At 40.3% G+C, this 23,228-nt stretch overlaps 1 protein-coding gene across 2 annotated transcripts in view; it reads right to left on the bottom strand.

The window, feature by feature from the left end:
- LOC126094511 (nuclear pore complex protein Nup58) overlaps positions 1-23,228 on the bottom strand; it is a 162,148-nt gene that overhangs the window by 64,391 nt on the left and 74,529 nt on the right. For both annotated transcript variants that reach the window (XM_049908920.1, XM_049908921.1), the window contains exons 4-5: positions 22,878-23,052; positions 20,214-20,412 (exon numbers count right to left, since the gene is read on the bottom strand). In XM_049908920.1, the coding sequence (XP_049764877.1) occupies positions 20,214-20,412; positions 22,878-23,052 (374 nt within the window). The remainder of the gene's footprint in view (positions 1-20,213; positions 20,413-22,877; positions 23,053-23,228) is intronic.

Raw genomic sequence — 23,228 nt, 5'->3', positions numbered from 1 at the left:
TGTGGTACTGGGGTGCAAGACACACATTTCTCGTGGGTGATTTACATATTGTGTGCAGCCGATCTTCTTCTCAGAACAGACGGCTGTGTTGATATTCACAATGCTTCTTCTTCTTCGAAGATTTCGTGCTGGTTAGGAAAATGATACTGAACTACTTCTCTACTTTTGAAATGATTTCTTACTCTCAGAATACTTTCATATCAACTTCGCTATATTTTCTTCTTCACAATAAAACAACTACACAAGTTTCACATGTGCTTTCAAGTCTCACAAATAAACCACGTCTGGAAAATCTTAGTACTTAACATATACCATTACAGTCTCTTTTGGTTTTAATAACCCTTGTCAAAGCAGTTCTTGCTCCTAGCAAGTCAAACAACAGAGTATAAGAGTTTCTAGATAAAACATATTTCATTTGTTCCCAACAGTCACTACTATTTCACTGCCAAAGAGTAGCCCTTGATTACTTCTTGTACTGGACATATGGCTTCCAAGGCATGCGCAGCCAAAACTTGTTAGTGCCGATAGACTGCCACAACTTTAGTCTTCTCATAACACATGACCGTCCCGCACACACATAAACCGTGTCGCAGTACACACATTTCCACTCTCACACATTCATCTTTAAAATATTGTGCGTTCGAGACAGTGAAATACGAGTGTCTCTAGAATTTACCCCGAAATTCTCGAGGCACTACAACGTACTGACCACGAGGAGATGATTTGAGAAATTAGAGTCAATACAGAGGCTTAACGATAATTATTCTTCCCATGCACTATTTGCAAATGAAACATGGTTGGAGAGATCAGATAGTGGTACCGGAAGTATCCTCTGCCACACACTATTAGGTGGCTTGCAGAGTATGATGATGATGTAGATGTAGACTGAGCCTATGTGGTCATTCCATTTCATACCCCTACAAAATATTACAACCAGGTATTTGTATGAGATGGCTGATTCCAAGTCCCCCCCCCCCCCATTTTGTGAAATGCACAATTTTACATTTCTGAACCTTTAAAGCAAGTTGTCAATCTTTGCACCACTTAGAAATCTCATCAAAATCTGACTGAACACTTATACAGCTTCTTTCAGACATTACTTCACTATAGATAAATGCCTCATTTGCAAAAAGTCTGAGGTTACTATTAATACTGTCTGCAAGGTCATTAATATGCAACACTGACAGCTAGAGTCCCTATACATTTTCCTGGGGTACACTTGAAGTTACGTCTACATCTGATGATGACTCTCCATACAAGGTAACATGCTGCATCCTCCCTATTAAAAAAACCTCCAATCCAGCTACAAATTTCGCTTGATATCCCATATGTTATTACTTTTGACAATGAGCATAGATGTGGTACTGAGTCAAAAGGTTTTCTCAAAACAACAAATACTGCATCCACGTGACTACACTGTTCCACATCTTTCAATATGTCATGTGAGTAAAGTGAGAGTTGGGTTTCACATAACTGATGTTTTCAGATTCCATGATGGTTGGCACAGATGATCATCCTGTTTGAGGTACCTCATTATGTTTCAGCTCAGAATATGTTCTACGAATCTACAACAAATCTATGTCAAGTGTATTGGACAGCAGTTTTGTGGCTTACTTCTACTACCCTTCTTGTAAAAGCATGTGACCTGTGATTTCTTCCAATTATTAGTTAGGGGAAAAAGAGAGAGAGAGAGAGAGAGAGAGAGAGAGAGAGAGAGAGAGAGAGAGAGAGAGAAGCACTGAAGAAAGTTCTGCACCTGGATGTTTTCCTTAAAGAATTCTGGTAGAGAAGAAAGACTCTCCCCAAGTGGAATGTGGAAGATCAGGAAGAAACAGTTCTCCCAAATAAACCCAAAGATGATAAAGAAACACTTCCACCAAATGAAAGTGAAAACTGAATGCCATCATTGATGAGAAACATTTCACTCTCATTGCTAATCCTGTTTTTGGGAAAAAGTTGGTGAAAACATGTGACTGTACATGAATGATCAGGACAAAATAAAAGAAAGTGATTTTTAAAAACTAAAACATCAATTTAAAGATAGCACCATAAAATGCTGTACTGGTGTATTCCTAGTGCATTTTTTCAGAGAATGCTGAGAAACAATGAAATTGTTGATAGAGAATATTTAGTATATTCAGAAATGCAGGAAACATTACTTTGTGCACCATGTATGCTGTTTGAGGGAACATCAGATTTGGCAGGACCTTGTGGGTTTTTTGACTGAAAAAATCCATAGGCATTTGCAGCTCATGAGAATAGTCCACTGCACTGAGATTATGTTTTTAGTTTTAGGAACAGAACCTGGGCTCTGACCGGGACAGATGGAAAATTATTCACACATCTTAAAATGAAAGCCTCCCATAATGTGTTAAGAATTATTGCTGTTGTGGAGAAACTTTCTTCTCGAGGACTAAAGGACTACCTTTCCACGGTGGTGAATAAGTACTTGGAAGTGTGCATAATCATAACTTTTTAATGTACATGGAATTTATTGCTAAATTTTATCTATTTATTGGTAGTCACATGCCACAACATAGCGATTACTTTTGTTCCATCCAAGGCCTGTTCAAAAAATTCTGGAACATCGGTAATTTCACGCCAATGGTGTGTTGGAGCAAAATATGCCTTTGTTTAATGTGTAATTGCCAAAAGTTTCAGTGTTGTATGTCTGCTAGTTATTGTTCAGTGCTGTACTGAGTAGAATGTTGTGCCGCACAGTTTGTCAAGGCAGAGTTAAAGAAGCAATACTCCTGCATTAAATTTTAGGTGAAACTAAAAAAAAACCTTTACAGAGACACAACAAATGATGCAGGAAGCTTACAGTGACGAGTGCCTAAGCCGCACTCAGTGTTACAATTGGTTCAGACAGTTTAAAAATGGCTGGACGAAAGTTAAAGATGACCCTTGTTCAGGATGTCCTTCACTGTCTACTGATAATGCTCATTTCAGGAATTTCAACGAAATTGTGCATGCCAACTGGACACTGACTGTTCAAGAAATTTCACAAGAATGCAACATTTCAGTTGGATCTCGTTATGAAATCCTGACACAGCACCTTGGAATGCATCATTGTTGTTATAAAGTTTGTCCCACGGGTCATGAGTTAAGACAATGAAGACCTCCACCTCGCAATATGTGAAGAGCTTTTGGATTGAGCAAATGAGAACCTGATGTTCCTTAAGAGAATCATAACTGGTGATGATACGGTTATGATGTTGAGACCAGGGCTTGATCTTCACAGTGAGTCGGGAAAGGTTCTCTACGACCAAAGAAAACTTGTCATGTCAGGTCAAATGTCAAAATCATGCTGATAGTTTTCTTTGACTTTGAAGGATTATGAATTCATGCCACAGGGACAAATTGTTAATCAATGGTACTATCTGGATGCGATGCAACATCTGGGAGAAAATATGAGAAGGAAATGGCCTGACATGTGACGAGACAATTCATGGCTCTCGCATCATGATAACACATCCACACATTCATCCCTGTTGATGCATAACTATTACACAAAAAATGAAATCACTGTGCTGCCTCACCCTCCATAGTCTCCAGACCTGGCGCCTGTGGACTTTTTTTAATTTCCAAAGTTGAAAACCCCATTGAAAGGACGAAGATTTGCAACAATATATGAGATAAAAGAAAATTAGTAGATAGTACTTTGTGTGATCCAGCAGGAGGCAAACCAAGACTGCTTCCGGAAGTCGAAACGGTGTTGGGAGCATTGTATCAATTGTGACAGAGAGTATTTCAAAGGAGACCCATGCACAATAAGTAAAGTTAAGTGTAAAAAAAATTTGTGGAAGAAGATCTGGAATTTTTTGAACAGACCTCATATGAGAAAGTAATCAAAATCATGGGGAAAATAGTAGTTAAAGAAATAATGGCAGAAATTATTGCAGCTAAAACTATCCTGTCATTGTTGACTAAGGTCCGGGCATTGCACATAATATTCAGTTAAGATGTGTCTTGTGTTATGTCAATAAACTGGGATTAGCAGAAGGGCGATTTGTTGAATTTGTATCCAATCCTAGACATGGTGACCAGGACCTGGCAGATGCAGTACATCACTTTCTTCAAAGGCATGTATTTTACATAAGGAACTGTAGACGACAGAGTTATGACAATGTACCAAATATGTCACCTATTTACTCTGGCTTGCAAGCCAGAATTTATGTTCTCTTTCTTTATGCTTACTATATTCCTTGTTCAACACACACACTGAATTTGGGGAGTTCACATGCAGGAAAATGGTGTAACCCTGTGGTTCTAGTCAATGATGGAAGCATTCACGTACATTTTTCAGTAAAGACAACTTGACTGTAAAAATTCCTCTCTATAACCTGATGGTCTGCTAGAGAAGAAGCTTGCAGAAGCTTGAACAAAGATGGTGAGGCAATCATCATACTGCTGTTGTCAATCATTGGGAATTAATGTGAGAAGTCTTTGCTGAAATTGAAGCTAGAGACATAATGAAAAAATTGTATACTTTTGACTCTTATTTTACAACTGTAATTTAGTTTTAATCTTTGAAATATTCAGTGTTGGAAGTAAACAATTGTAAGCAGCAGACATGGATGCAGCCACTGATCTGAAGTTGTAGTGTTCCCTAGACGGTTTCTTGGAAGAAATAAAAATGTGTTACGAAGTTTTCAAGAATCTAGGTCATAAAAAGGTGAATTTCTTTGTAACATTGCTAAAATTCAACAAAATTAAGTTCGGGATAAGAAACACAACGAGAAAAATAAAAGTTTGTTTGCTGAATCTGATTCAGACATTGAAAAAACTAATGAATCACACGAGATGCAGATTTCCTTCCTTTTGATTATGGGTAAGTCGACTGAAGAACTGAACACGAGTTTCTTCTAATACCAACTGCAGTGAAACATTTATGTTTTTGAAGTGCTGAAGAAGCTACGTCCACTTGACATCCATGAACTTCTGACCAGACTTCAGCAAATCGATAGTTCAAATCTTGAAGATTCAGTATTTGTACTTGAATGCTTACGCTTTGCAAGTTATGCATCCCACACAAAGAATGAAAATGAGTCATACGCTCTTCCAGAACTGTGCAAGATGCTACAACATAAAGAAATGTTTACTCTTTTTCACGTAAGTAAACTCTTGCAAGTCAACTGGTGTCTTTAAACATCAGACTCGATAAATCACAAGTACAATATCATATGTTGAAACAATCCAATAATTTATGGACATCACATGTGTCCTGTCTTATGCAGAGCTAAGATGATAAGTAAGTTAAAAGTATCTAGTCTCCAGTGAGTCAAATACATGAATGTGCATAGAAATCTATAGCCAATTGTTCATTAGTCTTTTTACAATCAGCACAGACACTAACACATCAAAGAATACTACATAATTATTCCTTGAGTTTTCATCACGTCTTCTGTGGAGCTGGTGGCAAACACTTGTCGTAGTCAGTGACTTGCCCCTCTTACAGTCTTCTAATAACAAACTTCCGACTGCACATAGAAACAGGTGGACTGGTAGAAACATTCTCACTCTCCCGCACCCGTACCTAAAATATTGGGTGTTCGAGATGGTGGAAGGCTGAGGGTTTCTAGAATTTACACCAAAATTCTTGAGGCACTACATATCCCTCCCCTTAGCTTGAACACGTGGTATTTTATATATATTCATCATGTACAATAACCTCACACAAGACAATTCTTTATCTTTTAATAGTACATCATTTTCTACTAATAACCGTGCATATTTTACCACAATTATAAAGCGTGAACCTTTCAATCCATGTTGGAGTTAGCTCTTTACAATCTCCACAAATTCGTGAGTACCAAATTTTTGTTTTCTATTCCTCTTCCAATTGTAAATTCCAGGAGTACATAACTCTTGAATACTCTACCGCTCTGTTCTTACTTCCCTTACTGCTTTTCCCAAGTATGTGCTTATTCATTACTTATTGTAGTCTGGAGGAACTCTGGGTAGAATAAAAGTGTTATCTTCTTGGATACTTGTAAATCTGAAACGTAATAAGGCGACTGATGCATAGAATTTAAACTTACCAGACTATTTTCTTTAAACGTGTGACTTCTGTCATGATTCTGCCCTTTTTCCCTTTAGGAGCAGTACCTATATCTTATATGGATTGTTCCTAGGAGTACCCTTTCTCCTTCTGTTTCGGTAGGTACGCCCCTTTCTTATTCCTATCCTCCTATGGTACAGGTCAATTCCCTTCTTGGTGCCCCTGTCCGTGCAGTATACATCAGCCTTTCATAGGTCTGCCAATCCGCCCTTTTTCTCATCCAATAAATGTCGAGTGCGCCCTCCGTATCCTTCTTGAGTAGGCCTCCTGGTTCATTGCCCTAGCATACGTCTTTATGAATACTATTCTTAAATTTTCTCTTGATAAAATTACAACTCTACTCTACATCTTAACTCCACTTTCCAATACTCCCTCTAATACCCTAGAGTCCTCTTTCACTCCTCATTCCTACTATATAGACATATCATGCCCACGCATAGTAGTGCTATGTCTACCTGTATCTACCAACTCCCAGTAGATACCATGCCTTTTCTCAAAGGACTAGCATGGCACGTGCGTTGATTGTTATTCTCCTGTCTATATATACATGTAAATATGAATATAATAGAGGGAAACATTCCACGTGGAAAAAATATATCTAAAAAAAGATTCCGTAACTTACCAAACGAAAGCGTTGGTATGTCGATAGAGACAATAACAATAACAAACACAAACACAAACACACACACAAATTTCAAGCTTTCGCAACCCACGGTTGCTTCATCAGGAAAGAGGGAAGGAGAGGGAAAGATTAAAGGATGTGGGTTTTAAGGGAGAGGGTAAGGAGTCATTCCAATCCTGGGAGAGGAAAGACTTACCTTGGAGGGAAAAAGGGACACACACACACACACACACACACACACACACACACACACACACACATATCCATCCACACATATACAGACACAAGCAGACATATGTAAAGGCAAAGAGTTTGGGCAGAGATGTTAGTCGAGGCGGAGGTACAGAGGCAAAGATGTTATTGAATGACAGGTGAGGTATGAGCGGCAGCAACTTGAAATTAGTGGAGGTTGAGGCCTGGTGGGTAATGGGAAGAGAGGATAGATTGAAGGGCAAGTTCCCATCTCCGGAGTTCTGATAGGTTGGTGTCAGTGGGAAGTATCCAGATAACCCAGACGGTGTAACACTGTGCCAAGATGTGCTGGCCGTGTACTAAGGCATGTTTAGCCACAGGGTGATCCTCATTACCAACAAACACTGTCTGCCTGTGTCCATTCATGCGAATGGACAGTTTGTTGCTGGTCATTCCCACATAGAAAGCTTCACAGTGTAGGCAGGTCAGTTGGTAAATCACGTGGGTGCTTTCACACGTGGCTCTGCCTTTGATCGTGTACCCGTTACAGGACTGGAGTAGGTGGTGGTGGGAGGGTGCATGGAACAGGTTTTACACCAGGGGCGGTTAAAAGGGTAGGAGCCAGAGGGTAGGGAAGGTGGTGTAGGGATTTCATAGGGATGAACCAAAAGGCTACGAAGGTTAGGTGGATGGCAGAAAGACACTCTTGGTGGAGTGGGGAGGATTTCATGAAGGATGGATCTCATTTCAGGGCAGATTTGAGGAAGTCGTATCCATGCTGGAGAGCCACATTCAGTCTGATCCAGTCCCGGAAAGTATCCTGTCACAAGTGGGGCATTTTTGGGGTTCTCCTTTGGGAGGTTCTGGGTTTGGGGGGATGAGGAAGTGGCTTCTGTACCAGGTCAGGAGGGTAGTTGCGGGATGCGAAAGCTGTTTTCAGGTTGTTGGTGTAATGGTTCAGGGATTCAGGAATGGAGCAGATTCGTTTGCCACGAAGACCTAGGCTGTAAGGAAGGGACCGTTTGATACGGAATGGGTGGCAGCTGTCATAATGGAGGTACTGTTGCTTGTTGGTGGGTTTGATGTGGACAGATGTGTGAAGCTGGCCATTGGACAGATGGAGGTCAACATTGAGGAAAGTGGCATGGGATTTGGAGTAGGACCAGGTGAATCTGATGGAACCAAAGGAGTTGAGGTTGGAGAGGAAATTCTGGAGTTCTTCTTCACTGTGAGTCCAGATCATGAAGATGTCATCAATAAATCTGTACCAAACTTTGGATTGGCAGGCCTGGGTAACCAAAAAGGCTTCCTCTAAGCGACCCATGAATAGGTTGGCGTATGAGGGGGCCATCCTGGTACCCATGGCTGTTCCCTTTAATTGTTGGTATGTCTGGCCTTCGAAAGTGAAGAAGTTGTGAGTTAGGATGAAGCTGGCTAAGGTAATGAGCAAAGAGGTTTTAGGTAGGGCGGCAGGTGATCGGTGTGAAAGGAAGTGCTCCACTGCAGCGAGGCCCTGCACGTGCAGGATATTTGTGTATAAGGAAGTGGCATCAATGGTTACAAGGATGGTTTCCGGGGGTAACAGATTGGGTAAGGATTCCAGGCGTTCGAGAAAGTGTTTGGTGCTTTGATGAAGGATGGGAGACTGCATGTAATGGATTGAAGGTGTTGATCTACATAGGCAGGGATACGTTCTGTGGGGGCTTGGTAACCAGCTACAATGGGGCAGCCGGGATGATTGGGTTTTTGAATTTTACGAAGTAGGTAGAAGGTAGGGGAGCGGGGTGTCGGTGGGGTCAGGAGGTTGATGGAGTCAGGTGAAAGGTTTTGTAGGGGGTCTAAGGTTCTGAAGATTCCTTGAAGCTCCACCTGGACATCAGGAATGGAATTACCTTGGCAAATTTTGTATGTAGTGTTGTCTAAAAGCTGACGCAGTCCCTCAGCCACATACTCCCGACGATCAAGTACCACAGTCTTGGAACCCTTGTCTGCCGGAAGAATGATGATGGGTCGGTCAGCCTTCAGATCACGGATAGCCTTGGTTTCAGCTGTGGTGATGTTGGGATTAGGATTAAGGTTTTTCAAGAAGGACTGAGAGGCAAGGCTGGAAGTCAGAAACTCCTGGAAGGTTTGGAGAGGGTGATTTTGAGGAAGAGGAGGTGGGTCCCTTTGTGCACATTGTTGTTTACCAACCTAAGTTCACCACAGGATCAACATAGCTCAGGTTTAACCAAAACTTTTTCGACTTTTTTTACACCAGATCTCCAATTGCTTTCTAGTTTACCTTTATCTCTCCCAATATATGTTTATTTTCATTTGAGCCTGATGTTACACTTTCCACATTCTAATACCATGTCACCCACACAACATCCCCACAACAACCCCATTAAGTTTTATTTACATTCCCTCCGTAAACATGCCTTCGCCCTAGCCAGATTACGCTCCCATATTTTATTTACTCAGGCTTGTCTGACATTTGGCATTACCCCCAAAGGCCTCACACTTAAAGTTCCCATCTCTGGCTGTAACCCGTCTTTCCATCAGTCCCTATACCAGTTCCAAACTGAACAATCCATAGCCCTCACCTGCCTAATCCTTCACCTACACATCTGGATACTTCCCACTGACACCAACCTATCAGAACTCCGGAGATGGGAACTTGCCCTTGAATATATCCTCTCTTCCCGTTACCCACCAGGCCTCAACCTCCGCTAATTTCAAGTTGCCGCCGCTCATACCTCACCTGTCATTCAGTAACATCTTTGCCTCTGTACTTCCACCTCGACTAACATCTCTGCCCAAACTCTTTGCCTTTACATATGTCTGCTTGGGTCTGTATATGTGCGGATGGATATGTGTGTGTGTGTGTGTGTGTGTGTGTGTGTGTGTGTGTGTGTGTGTGTGTGTGTGCGCGCGCGCGCGCGCGCGTGTCCCTTTTCCCCCCAAGGTAAGTCTTTCCGCTCCCGGGATTGGAATGACTCCTCACCCTCTCCCTTAAAACCCACATCCTTTCATCTTTCCCTCTCCTCTCTCCTTCCCTCTTTCCTGATGAAGCAACCGTGGGTTGCGAAAGCTTGAAATTTGTGTGTATGTTTGTGTTTGTTATTGTTTCTATTGATGTACCAACGTTTTCGTTTGGTAAGTTACGGAATCTTTTTTTAGATATATACATGTAAATATATATATGAGAGCAACAAAAAAGTAACGATGCAGAACCATCACATATCAACAATGTAATACGTGCATCTACTCAGATGTGCATATATTTTTATTCCCTTACATCCCTTGGTGGTTCTGACATCACTTCAGGTTTCTAATTCATAATGCTCCTGTTTGTGTTTAAGTATATCTTCATGTGTATGTAGATGTATGTTTGTGTACCCTGATTCTTCGGCCTACTTATATGAAATAAGGTTAAGTTTATTGGAAACCACGGAAAATAAGAAAGACTTCAGCGATAGAAGTATACGCATATGGAAAGAGGAAAAGATAGACCGGTACTCAGATGAGAAGTACGAAAGGAAAAAGTAGAAATTTTTGCTAAGATCAAAGAAGAGAAAGAAAATAGCCCCAAAGACAGGAAAACCCTTCCCATCGCCCTTCCCCAGGATCCCTACTTCACTGGTACTTGAGTGAGAAGCCAAAGGTGGTATGATGTTAAATATCTCTTACAGAACGGACATTCTCACCTTCACCTTTGAAGACCCCAAAGAAAAATCTTAGCAACACCTATGGAACGACAAATGGTGAAGAATCAGTTACACCTATCTGCGAGGGTTGTCTGAAAGGTGGAGTGTGTGATTAGTGCTAGTCATGCTCATACTTACACTACCTACCCCTTCTAATAGTGATACAACCCTCCCATTTACATTACATCTCACAAAAGGTATAAAATATTCTATAAAAATAGAAAATTATACACTACAATCAAATAGTTGTTTAGCTAATCACTTTATACTATATTTTATACACACATAAAATATTCTTTTCAGTTTATGTTGTCTACGTATCACTCTGCTTGAATAGTACCGTGATATTATCTTTATACTAGTACTATATTCTATTCGTTTCATTCCACGTTTAGAGATCACTGTTTATCCATGATTCTCTTAAACAGATCTCAATCTTGTAGTCATATCAGGTTTCCTAATTACTAACATTATAGGATAGTTTAAGAATTGAGGAATAGATTACAGACTAGATGAAGAATTGGAGGGAATTCGGTGCAGGAAAGCTAAATTTGAAGAAACACCGAAAACAACTAGGGATTCCACGCTTGGCATTCCACCCATTAACACAGAACATTAACGTCCCTGGGAGACAGATGTGACTCCGCCCAGATCCCATCGATCTGGCCTTAACCTCACTTGATTACTTACAGGCCAATACTTTTTGTCAAATTTTGTGTGAAAGTCTCCCCACAACAAAATAATCACCACTTTCCTTGGTAACACAACATTAGGTAAAGCTATTCTACGTTCTAATCTGTCCTGGACAAGCTTGAATTCTTCACACAAGTCGTCAATAACATTGTTGGTATCATTATGTTTGGAAAAAGCAACAGTTACAACATTTCCAGAGATTATACTCTCAGTAATTTCCTAATCTATAATTAGCTTAAAAGGTTCTGCCAGACTACTTACATTTATAATGTCAAAGTTGACTGTTTTTTCTTTGAAATTTTGTTCTACATTATTTACTTGCTAACTGACAGCTCATATACTAACATCTCGAATTTTCGATTGAATAATCCATATTAATTCCTTAGGCTGGTCCATGCTCTCTACCAAAGTATTCATTTCCTGTCTTACAGAATTAAATTTAATATTACATACACTTTCACAAGATTTTAATTTTCCACTAAATTCAGATTCTACATTATTATTATTATTATTATTATTATATTTGACGTTGCATTCAGTCTCCAAAGTAACTACGCCGTCGCATTGATTACTAGATTCTTTGCTTTTGAGTGTCTATTTTGGCGGGCAACAAACCTATATTTGTCATTTGAATATTCGAAGTTTCATTCTGTCTCAGATTGAAGTCAGTGAATAGTTGATTTACAAGAGAACTCAAAGAACTAGTGAGTTCATTCTTTAACTTCAGATTTTCTACCTTATTGTTTAATGACACAAATTCAGTCTTTAATAAAACTATATTAGCTGCTTGACTGTTCACGGTTTCACTTTGAGCATCCACTTTTTCACTTAGAGCGGCTGAATCAGCCTTTTGGTCATCCAACTTAGCACTTTGGTGATCTAATCTAGCATTTAACTGAGTGTTTACTAAGTCTAACTTTAAACTTAGTCCTTTGATTAAATTTGCACCTTCTGTCCAGTCTGTCCTATTCACTGTCATGGCCATAGATGGTCCTGAAGTTTGTTGCTGTCCTTGGTCCATAATTTTATTGATCTTAGACCTAGTAATCATCTAAAAGAAAATTCACCAGTACAATAACTACAATAACAGTTTATCATTCAACCGTCCCTTCAACTTTTACCAAATAATTATTGGTTTTCCCTCACCCAGCGTAGAGCTGTAGCTGCGTTGGTGAGCAAATGTGTAATCAGCACCGGTGGACAGCACTGGCGCCAGCGGCATCGAATGTTGGTTTCAGCGTCGTCGTCGGTGAGCAGACGCGGAGTCAGCACCAGTGAGCAGCAGCTGGTGCAGTCGACGTCAGTGTGATGTAAGTGTGTGAAGACTGCTTACTCTCCACACCCGATCTTCTTAGTCACAAAGTTGAGGTCTGCTCTCCAGTTTTCTCTGCTGTTACTTTCTCACATCGTTTACTGCATTGCACTCAAACTTTCTTCCATTTGTTTATTGGACTCAATACAATTTCTGGAAACAGTTCTCATATCTTGTTAGGTCTGGTGCTATGGCAACGCCTAGTATCTTCTTTCCGTTTCTGCCTTTTAATTCCCATTTTCTTTGGGTCCTACAACTTATGTCGCCAAGTTCTAACATTTATTGGATGACAGAAAATAATATCTTCTTATTTCTGTTATCTATTGATCACATATATGAACTTTGGTCTCAAAGTACTTGTTGATTAACAATGTACTAGAACTGCTATGGAGAACAAAATTCTCTTCTTAGACATATAAATATCTTCGTCATCTCACTCGTGTCTCGAGCTTTAGAAGTAATTAAGTACAATGAAACATAAGAGTTGATTTGAAAATGATATAAAAATATGAACATGCGTTTTGACTTCTGCGAGTCTAAGACATGAAGTAAGTTAAAAGTCTCTAGTCTCCAGCAAGTCTAATACATGAATGTGCATAGAAATCTATATTCAATTGTTCATTAGTCTTTTTACAATCAGCACGGACACTAACACATCAAAGAATACTACATAATTATTCCTTGAGTTTTCATCACGTCTTCTGTGGCACTGGCGGCGAATACTTGTCGTCGTCCCCCTCTTACAGACTTCTAATAACAAACTTCCGACCAGCACATAGAAACAAGTGGACTGGTACAAATGTTCTCACTCTCCTACACTTATACCTAAAATATCAGGTGTTCGAGACAGTGGAAGGCAGAGTGTTTCTAGAATTTACACAGAAATTCTTGAGGCACTACAACGTGAAAAGAACAGTGTCTCTTAGTTAACTTGGTATCCCCGCTATTGAATCAAGCTTGGCAATGACACTGGACTATAAAACTTGTTTGCGAATGATGGTAGGAAAAAAAAAAACACTTTGTTATTTAAATAATCACTGTTTTGGCCCCAGACCTTCCTCAATGTACTTTAAGTTGTTTGTATTGTTTCTATTTCATTTTAACAACAGCTAAATATACTGTTTTCATTTATATTTATTGCATAACAATTTGTTAAGTTTTTCTATGTTACGTTTATAAAAGCACTGTTTTAAATTACAACTTGCAGTTAAGTACTATACAGATGAAAAACATGCCCACATGTTAGGCAAACTTTGAGAAATATCTAACAATGTAAAATCCCGGTAGGAATAATGAAAACATTACGAAAAGAAAAGATTGCTTATCACCATAGAGAGGAGTGGTTGAGTCGTGGACAGACAACAGAAAGACTTCCCTACACAATGAGGAGACTGGGGTGAGGAGGAGGAGGAGGAGGAGGAGGAGGAGGAGGAGGAAGAGGAGGAGGAGGAATAGCAGGGTAGAAGGAATGTGGTTGGGACAGGGTAGGGCAGCTAGTGCTGCTGGTACATTTAAGGGAGGTTGGGGTGCAGAGGAGTGCAAACGGATAGAAGTAGAGGGGGGGAGGGGGGGGGAGTACACTGGTGGAACAGAGAGTTGTTAGTGCTGGAGTGGGACGAGGGAAGGGCACAGGTGGATGAAAGACAGGGACTAATGAAGGTAGAAGGCAGGGGGGATACTGGGATGGCAACATCCTGGGCCATCCTATTCATGGGCTACCGTATTTACTCGAATCTAAGCTGCACTTTTTTTCCTGTTTTTGTAATCCAATAAACTGCCTGCGGCTTAGAATCGAGTGCAGAGCAAGCGGAAGTTCTGAAAAATGTTAGTAGGTGCCGCCACAACTAACTTCTGCCGTCGAATATATGTAGCGCTACACAGGCATGCTTTGTAGACACAAAGATATAAATACTGGCGCCAAAACCCCTGCGTCAATAAATAAATTTTAAAAAAAGGTGGAAGACGAGCTTTTTTTCTCCGTCCCGAGTTTCGACCATTTTCATACATTATCCAACGAAGTAAATACAAATTCCGTATTGTTCATCTTCGAATGTAGCAGAATTTCAATGAACTACGAAAATACGACTGGCAAGACTGTTTGGGATGTTTGTCAATATGGCCAACTCTACGTTCTGAATTTTTTCCTACCTGTGAGAAGAGGTGGTTGCTAATAGGAACCTGATGAAATGTGAATCACATGCACTATTCTCTTCACCATAAGAATAATACGAATATAAACATTTTGCCATGAATTCTTTCGTGTTTGCTGCTATCTCATTTAAATCCTGTCTGCCTAATAAACTACGAAACTAGAGTGAGACAACAGCAAACGCGGAAGAATATACGTATCGTGTCATGTTTATATTCGTATTATTTTTATGCCTAATAGTGATACAGTCAGAAATGAAGCTCGGCAACTGACTAGATTTTTAAATCTAAGATGACTAATTTCTGTGCAGAATTTGATGTACTAAAGAATCGGCCGCAAATATTTTCAAACGGAGAAAAATTTTCGCCTAACTCTCATTCAGAACATGTTCTATCATACGCAGTCTATTATTTGGTTCTTGTTGATCATTATCAAAGAGAGCAGCAGTGTAAGTAACAACAAATAGCAGTCTCTTGCCATTGTTTCGCTAATGAGACGATTCCTCTCTCTTTTTTTTTTAAATTGTAAGCGGCGGTAGCGCGCACAAAAGCAAGCCATGCCGCGAGCGGCGACAGGCCGTAAACACGCACTATCAGAATGCGACACACAGTGCATGACACAGTACAGTAATGCATTTTCAGCTTAGAGTGGCGTAAACACCTATAACAAAGAAAACGGCACTTATCAGATCAAAGCAAAATAAGCAATCGATTCAAACCAGACGAAGCACGTGAAAAAGGAAGGGTACCCGTATAAATACCGACGGAGCGTCTGACGCATAGCAATGGCTACCTGGTAAAGCTTATCTGCTAAGCTTACGACTCGAACCAAACTACTGTAGCTGTATCGTCAATCATTCGACCTAAATTGTGTCTCATATTACAATGGACCAACTTTGTTTCGATTTGGAGGTGCGGCCTAAAACTTTTCTCTCCCCTTGAATTTCGAGTCTCAAATTTCAGGTGCGGCTTAGATTCGGGAAATTTTTTTTTCCTTTATTTCGAGTCTCATTTTTCAGGTGCGGCTTAGATTCGAGTAAATACGGTATCTAGAGGAATCTGAAATCCCTTACTTGGTCCAGATTAGTTGATGACATCTTTTTGATATGGACCAAAGGTAAGAATACCCTGTCTACATTCCTCCAGAACCTCAACTAATTCACTTCACCTGGTTCTTCTCAACCAACAAGCCACCTTCCTCAATGTTGACATCCACTTCAAAGATGGTTACAGTACCTCCATCCCTATCAAACCTACCAACCACCAGCAATACCTCCACTTTGACAAGTGCCATCCTTTCCACACCATGAAGTCCCTTCCAAACTGCCTAGCCATGCATGGCCGCTACATGTATAGTGATGAGACAGTGAAATATCTAGGGGTAACCTTGGATGAGAAGCTAACTTGGACCCCTCATATTAAGAGTATCTGCTCCAAGACAAAAAGCACTTTAGTGAGTACTAGGAGGGCTTGTGGCAAAAACTGGGGCCTAAGCCCCACAGGTATGCACTGGATATACACCACAGTGGTTAGACCTAGGATTTCCTATGGGGCCGTAGTGTGGTGGAAGAAGGTAGAATAGCGGGTTGCTGCTAAAAAGCTTGCTAATGTGCAGAGATCGGCCTGCTTAGCCGTAATGGGCGGAATTAGCAGCACACCAACCGCTGGAATACAAGCCAAGCTGGACATGCCTCCATTTCACCTTTGGGTTAAGATGGAGGCAGCAGCTGGGGCATACAGACTTAAAACTGGCCAAAACTGGGTCTCATTTGGATATCCAGAATCACACACTAACATAGTGAGTGAGGTAAATACAGGTATGGCCCGGGGAAATGCCCGCTGACTATATAATAACTCCTAACTGCTTCGACAAGCCTTACAATACAATAATTGGAAGTAGGGAGCAATGGGAGAAAACAGTTCGACGCCGTACGGGGGACATCGTTTGGCTCACCGATGGGTCGAAAACAGATCAAGGCATTGGGGCAGGGTTGTACGGGGTTCAGCCAAGAGTGGAGAGCAGCATCTCTCTAGGGAAACTGGCCTCTGTATTCCAAGCCGAAATTACTGCAATCAAGGCATGTGTGGAGGAGAATATAAGTAGGTGCTACAATGATCGTAGCATCTACATCTATTCAGACAGCCAGGCAGCCCTGAAATCATTGGCAACTCCTGCAACAAGATCTAAGATTGTTGCAGATTGCCACAGGGCTCTGGTGGAGCTAGGGTGAAGCAATAGGTTGTACCTAATGTCGGTACCTGGCCACTCAGGGATCTGCGGCAATGAACAAGCCGATAGATTGGCTAGGATGGGGGCTACAACTCCATTTATTGGACCGGAAACTGTCTTGACAATCACCAAGGCTATGATCCAATTAGAACTACGGAACTGGCTTAGGAAACAGAACGTAGGATATTGGACCAAGGTCCATAAACAAAAACATGATAAGGTAATGATGCCCAAGCCATGTTTTAAAAGAAGCTCTGTAATCCTGGGATTGAACAGGAAAGAGATCAGGCTCAAGGCTGGACTGATGACCAGCCATGGGAACTTCAAAAAACACCTACACACAATGGGTATAATGGAAGAGGACCCTAAATGTAGAATCTGTGATGAGGGTGAAGAAACTGCATCACACCTAATCTTTGAATGCATGGCATTAGAGAGTAAAAGATACAGAATCTTCGGGACAACTACACCTGAAGAAATTGTGTCTAACAAAAAACTGGTAGAGGGACTCCTTGCACTATTTAAGGGCACTGGTTGGCTTTACTAGATATAGGGAGTGATACCGCACAATAAACCTAGTTTCGGTGCGGGCAGTGGCAGGTTAGACCTAAGCTGCTTTAGCTCTCCTGCTAAAAAATCAAATCAAATCAATCAATAGTGATGAGAAGTCACTCTCCAAATATGCCGAGGGTCTCGGTGAGGTCTTCACAGACTGAAATTACCCTCCCAACCTTGTACAGAAACAGATCTCCTGCACTTTGTCTCTGAAGTCACTTACCACCTCCCGGAGTTCCACCGACTGACCACAAAGGAGCACCCCCTTGTATCTCAGTACCACACAGGACTGGAGCAACTGAATCGCATTCTTCGAAAGGGTTTTGACTACCTCTTGTCGTGCCCTGCAATGAGGAATATCCAACCCACTATGCTTTCCACAGTTGTATTCCACTGCCCACCAAATCTACACAATATCCTTGTCTATCCCTACTCCATCCCTGCTTCCAACCCCTTGCCTCAGGGGTCATATCCCTACTCCAGTCTGGTCACAGGCATCACCTATCCCATCAAAGGCAGGGCTACCCATAACAGCAGCCATGTGATCTACAAACTATGCTAGCCTGTGATCTAAAAACTAAGCTGCAACCACTATCCTGCAGTCTACTTAGGCTTGATAACCAACATGGTGTCTACCCACATGAATCGCCACTGACACACTGTGGCCAAGAGACAGCTGAACCAACCAGCTGCCGGGCATGCTGCCCAAAGCAACATTCTTCAATTCAATGACTGCTTCACAGCCTGTGCTACCTGGTTCCTTCCTACCAACACCAGCTTTTCTGAAATGTGAAGGTGGGAACTCTCCCTGCAATATATCCTACATTCCTGTAACCTCCCCTAACCTCAACCTTCGTTAGTCCTTGTCCTTCACTCACCTATCCCCTCTCTGCTCCTACTCCTGTGCTACACAGCTTCCTATTCCACCCACGCACCCACTGATCTTTTTTCCCCTCCTCTACTTCTCTCCTTTTCCACTCCCCTCAATCCATCTCAAACCTCCAGGCTGCATCTAGTTGCCCTATTATGTCCCTGCATGCTCACACAAGCAGCATTTTTAGCTTCCCCCTCCCTGCCCCAGCCTCCTCTTTACCCCCACCACCCAAACTGCTTCTTTAATCAGGTGCAGTTGCTTGCAGGCCAGTCTCAGTGATCAGACACAGTTGTCATGTGTGTGATTTGTGCATGCATGAATGTATGTGTGTTGTCTACTTTTGAAAAAGGCCTTTGACCAAAAGTTCTACATGTATGGCAGTATTTTTGTTGTGCCTACCAATTACACAACGTCTCCTCTATACAATGAGTAGCATTCTTTCCTTTTCATAATATTTTAGAAATATATGTCTTATAAGTTGTGGGGGGTGGGGAGGTGGAGGGGGACATGACAGCAGAGTTTTTTTTGCCCAAGGGCATAATCAGGAGTACTAAATCTGGGCCTAATCATAACACAACTGGCACAGCTTACAGAGATTTTACAAGCAACAGTATTGTGATTGGAGGCCTGTACACTCAATCCCACAATAATACTGTATATTAGCAATTGGAATGCTGTGAAGAAATGACAGGATTTATGACTATGGGGTTACCTTGAACTTGTGTTGTGTTCTCTCAATGCAATGAACTTCTGGCGTGGTAACAATGGCCCTGTGTGAATTCTAACGACTCAATCCACTGAAATACATCACCTTTATGTAACTCTTGCAGATGATAATCAAACTGTGCACGGTTACCTCTCTCCAACTGCTGCACTGTCCTATTAATCACTGAATACACATTGCAAAACACTTTGATAAATGTCACTTGGAACAAAATTAAAACAATGCTCATGAAAAGAAGCAACTTCTGTATTATAACTTTTTCCATGTACGACTGTGTTGCTGAATTGTAGTTCTGAAGCATGTAAAATGTAACTTTTAAAAAACAATTAATACTGTTCAAATTCATTAAAAATGATGAAAATAAATTCAGAATGAATATTTCATTCTACATCAAGAACACACTGTTTGAAGCTTTGTGTTAGATTAAGACTGTGTGCTGGACTGGGACTTGAATCCATAACTTTGCTATCCATTGACAACGTTTTTATTCACTGAGCTGCCCAGGCACAACTCACAATCCACCCCAAAAGCTTGTTTTGTTCGTACCTCCTTCTTACTTACAAAACTAAACAAAAACTCTTCTCTACAACTTGCCAGGTTACCACTTCTAAAACAAACAGACTACTGAGAAAGGACTTACCCACTACTTATGGGATGTTCCTAGAATGAAGATTCCAGATTTGAGTCACAACCCTGAACAAAGTTTTAATCTGCCAGAACATTTCAAAATGGCACACACTCTGTTATAGAGTGATAAATTTATATTGGAAACAACCCTTAGGGCGTGGTTAAGACCCTTCTCCACAATATCATTTCTTCCAGGTTTGCTTGTCCCGCTAGGCATGCAGCAGACCTGCACTGAGTCTGGGAAGTATGTGAGAGATACTGGGATTAAAGCTGCAAGAGCTGGTGTTGAGTCATGCCTGGTTAGTTCAGTTAGGTAAAGATAAGTGTTCATGATAGGCAAGTTCCTGAGTTGAAGTCCTGGGCAGCATACCATTTTAATATGTAAAGATGTTTCACATGAAAATCAATGTCACAATTACTACTGCATTGATCCATTTAAAATACTGGCACTACAACAAAATTAACATAGTAATCATATGTTACCTTGTGATGACAGAGGTTTTGGACTCAGTACTGCGTTTACATGAGCCTCAATTTTATCAACCTCTTGTTTGTACACTTGAATTTGATTTTCAAAACGTGTAACAAGGTCCTCAAAGTATTTATCAGGAGCAGTGTTTTCAAACTGTAATCCTGGAGGTGTATCTTGTGTTTTTTGAGCCATTTCCACAGTCTGCAGACACTATAAAAGAAGACACACTATTTATTAACTATTATTTCGTACTTCGCAGAAGCAAGAACATTTAGCATGTAAGCTGGAGGACTGGGTGACAGGGGACTGCATAAATATGTATGCATTTGAAAGCTAAATAGAGGCACAAAATCTTTTTATTGTCTTCTCATATTGCAAACCAGGTACAGTTCCTTTCAAAATGAAACTTCCAAACTTCAAGTCTTTCTGATGTCTTATGTACTTGATTACAATTGTATCACATTCTGTTTCAAATGGGCGAAAAGTTGCTGGTGTATTACAATTTCTTTCTACAGTAATGTTAAATCCCCAGAACAAAGTTTGTCTTTGATCCTCATTTTTATTCACATATAGCACATTTTTTTGAGAAACAAAAAAATGATATTAATGAATAAGCGTACGTACTGAGAAACAACAGCCAACGACAATTTTTTCAAAAATTGTCGCTGCATAATGTTCTAAAACTACCATCACAAATAATTCTTATAGGATTTGATTTTAAATAATGATGATAATGGTATGAGAATAAATTCTGTGGAATTTGTTGAGAGAGAGAGAGAGAGAGAGAGATGTCTTCAGAATGATATTTAAGAAAACCGATGAGGAGATGTAGAAGCTCCTGTTTACTTGAAGAATAAAGAGTCAAAATGAAAGTAACAGAAGTTATAAATGTTTTTGAAGACATGTGGACTAGTGGATTGAATTGTATGGCAAATCTTTTGTGACGTGTTGCATAAAGGCATCTGAGTGTTGCTTTATAATGACTATAACGTCAAAATTGGTCAATAGCAAATAAACTGAAAATTGTTCAGCCTATAATTGACGATGTTTTCTTTTGAAAAATAATCAAGGAAAGTTTAATCGACTGACTTATTCCTATTAAGAAAAGGTCTTTGAAGGCTTACGAGAATGTGCTGACATCTTTTTAAATAAACTGAGGTTAATGAAAGGGCATGTGTGTTAGGAAGAGCTTTACTCTACACCTCTTTCCAGAAGTTGTCAAGAAATGCATTAAAATACCAGATAATAACGTAAGTGGAAGATCCAATAGCAAATACTGTAATATAATACACACTGCCACTAAAGGGAGTACAGATCTGACATTTCTTGAAGCTCATACAATTAAAGTGAGTAATCTTTTTGGAAGAAGCAAGCCAGATGTACACACCATCTTTCTTTTTAATGTTTATTTTTACCACCTTAACCCTTTCGTTGCCAAGTTAATGCTAGCAGCTGTCCACTTGCTGCATGTGGCGTGGTGCACCTTGCACTGTCAACATACTGCAGAGGAACTCTACTGTCATGCTCTTGTTTGTCACTGTCATCAGTTTCACTTCAGGAAGGTCAGTGCGAGAAATCTGAAGAACAATTTTCTCAGACCTGTGATGCCAGGGCAGAACTGACAATTTCCATAGTATCACCATGACAAGGAAAATTACTTCATTCTCACTGTCACTGTTCATAAATGAACTTCCTACTTCCACGTTTGATAATCCACACTTGTAAATTTTCAAAGTGCTTCACAACACATGCCTGAACTATAAACCCATAAAATAAGTAAAAGACAACTATTAAAGCTGCTTCTGTCATCTACAAGAAATATTAATGTAATTGTTAGTGCAGGCAATACCCTAATGAAGCACCTTAGGTCAAGCCGTGCATTCGTGTCATGTTAAAACATTCACACTATTGCCACAATTCATCCAGCAATGTATATAAATCACTAGCACAAAGCATAAGTTCACTATGGATATGTATGTCACAAACAGTTTAATGAATGCCATTTAGGCTTACTATTTTTTCAGCATCATCTTTGAGAGCTTTGGACAAGTTTCTGGGAAAAGGTCTTTAGCAGAATATTGTAGTGTGTGTGTGTGTGTGTGTGTGTGTGTGTGTGTGTGTGTGTGTCTCAATCTGTTGTGATTCAACATGCACGAATCTCATCAACCTGACAAGAAACACATTCAGTTCTGTCAATCAATACAAATGGTCAAGGATTTTAGTAATAAATCACCTTAGTTTTAATTAATTTCTTTATCTTCATATCAACAGCAAGACACGCGCGCGCACACACACACACACACACACACACACACACACACACACACACAATGTACTGTGGAAATTAGTATGAACTTTTCTTTTATTTTGAGGAGGGTGTAGGGTGGGAAAGTTATGTGAACTTCATGGTTGAACAGGTAACTGTAAGACCACAAATTTGAAGGTCTGGACTTTGTCTGACAGATAATGTGAATTTTCTACATGGCAATCTGACAATGCTTAAAAAAAAAGAAAAGAAAAGAATGAATTTTCTACATGGCAATCTGACAATGCTTAAAAAAAAAAAGAAAAGAAAAGAAGAAAGAAAGAGAGTGAGAGAGTGAGAGAGAGAGAGAGAGAGAGAGAGAGAGAGAGAGAGAGAGAGAGAGACTGTATTTGAAACTTCAGTGTCTTACCTTATCAGTATCTGCCTTCAGCCTGCTTGACAATGTGACATTCCTCTGAAGGTCACTAACTTCTGATGCAACCATCTGTTTCAGCAACTCTAAATCCTCTTGTACTTTATGCATAGTTTTAGGGGAGCTTCTTGCCACATCTGAACAGTAAGCTTTCTGTTTTTTGACAAAGTCCCTACAAGAAAGAAGAAAAATAATCATTTTACAAACTCGAACAATAAATTATCTATTGTAAAAAAAATATAGTATGAGGATAATCCCAAAAGTAAGGTCTCCTATTTTTTTATAAGTACATAGCCGTGTTTATTTCTACAATGGTTTACATAAGTTTTTAGCTTGAACATTTAGCTA

The sequence above is a fragment of the Schistocerca cancellata genome, chromosome 8 (genome assembly GCF_023864275.1).
Source record: "Schistocerca cancellata isolate TAMUIC-IGC-003103 chromosome 8, iqSchCanc2.1, whole genome shotgun sequence".
NCBI lineage: Eukaryota > Metazoa > Arthropoda > Insecta > Orthoptera > Acrididae > Schistocerca > Schistocerca cancellata.
Note: the sequence above shows the minus strand (reverse complement) of the source record. Positions and strands in the feature narration are given on the sequence as shown.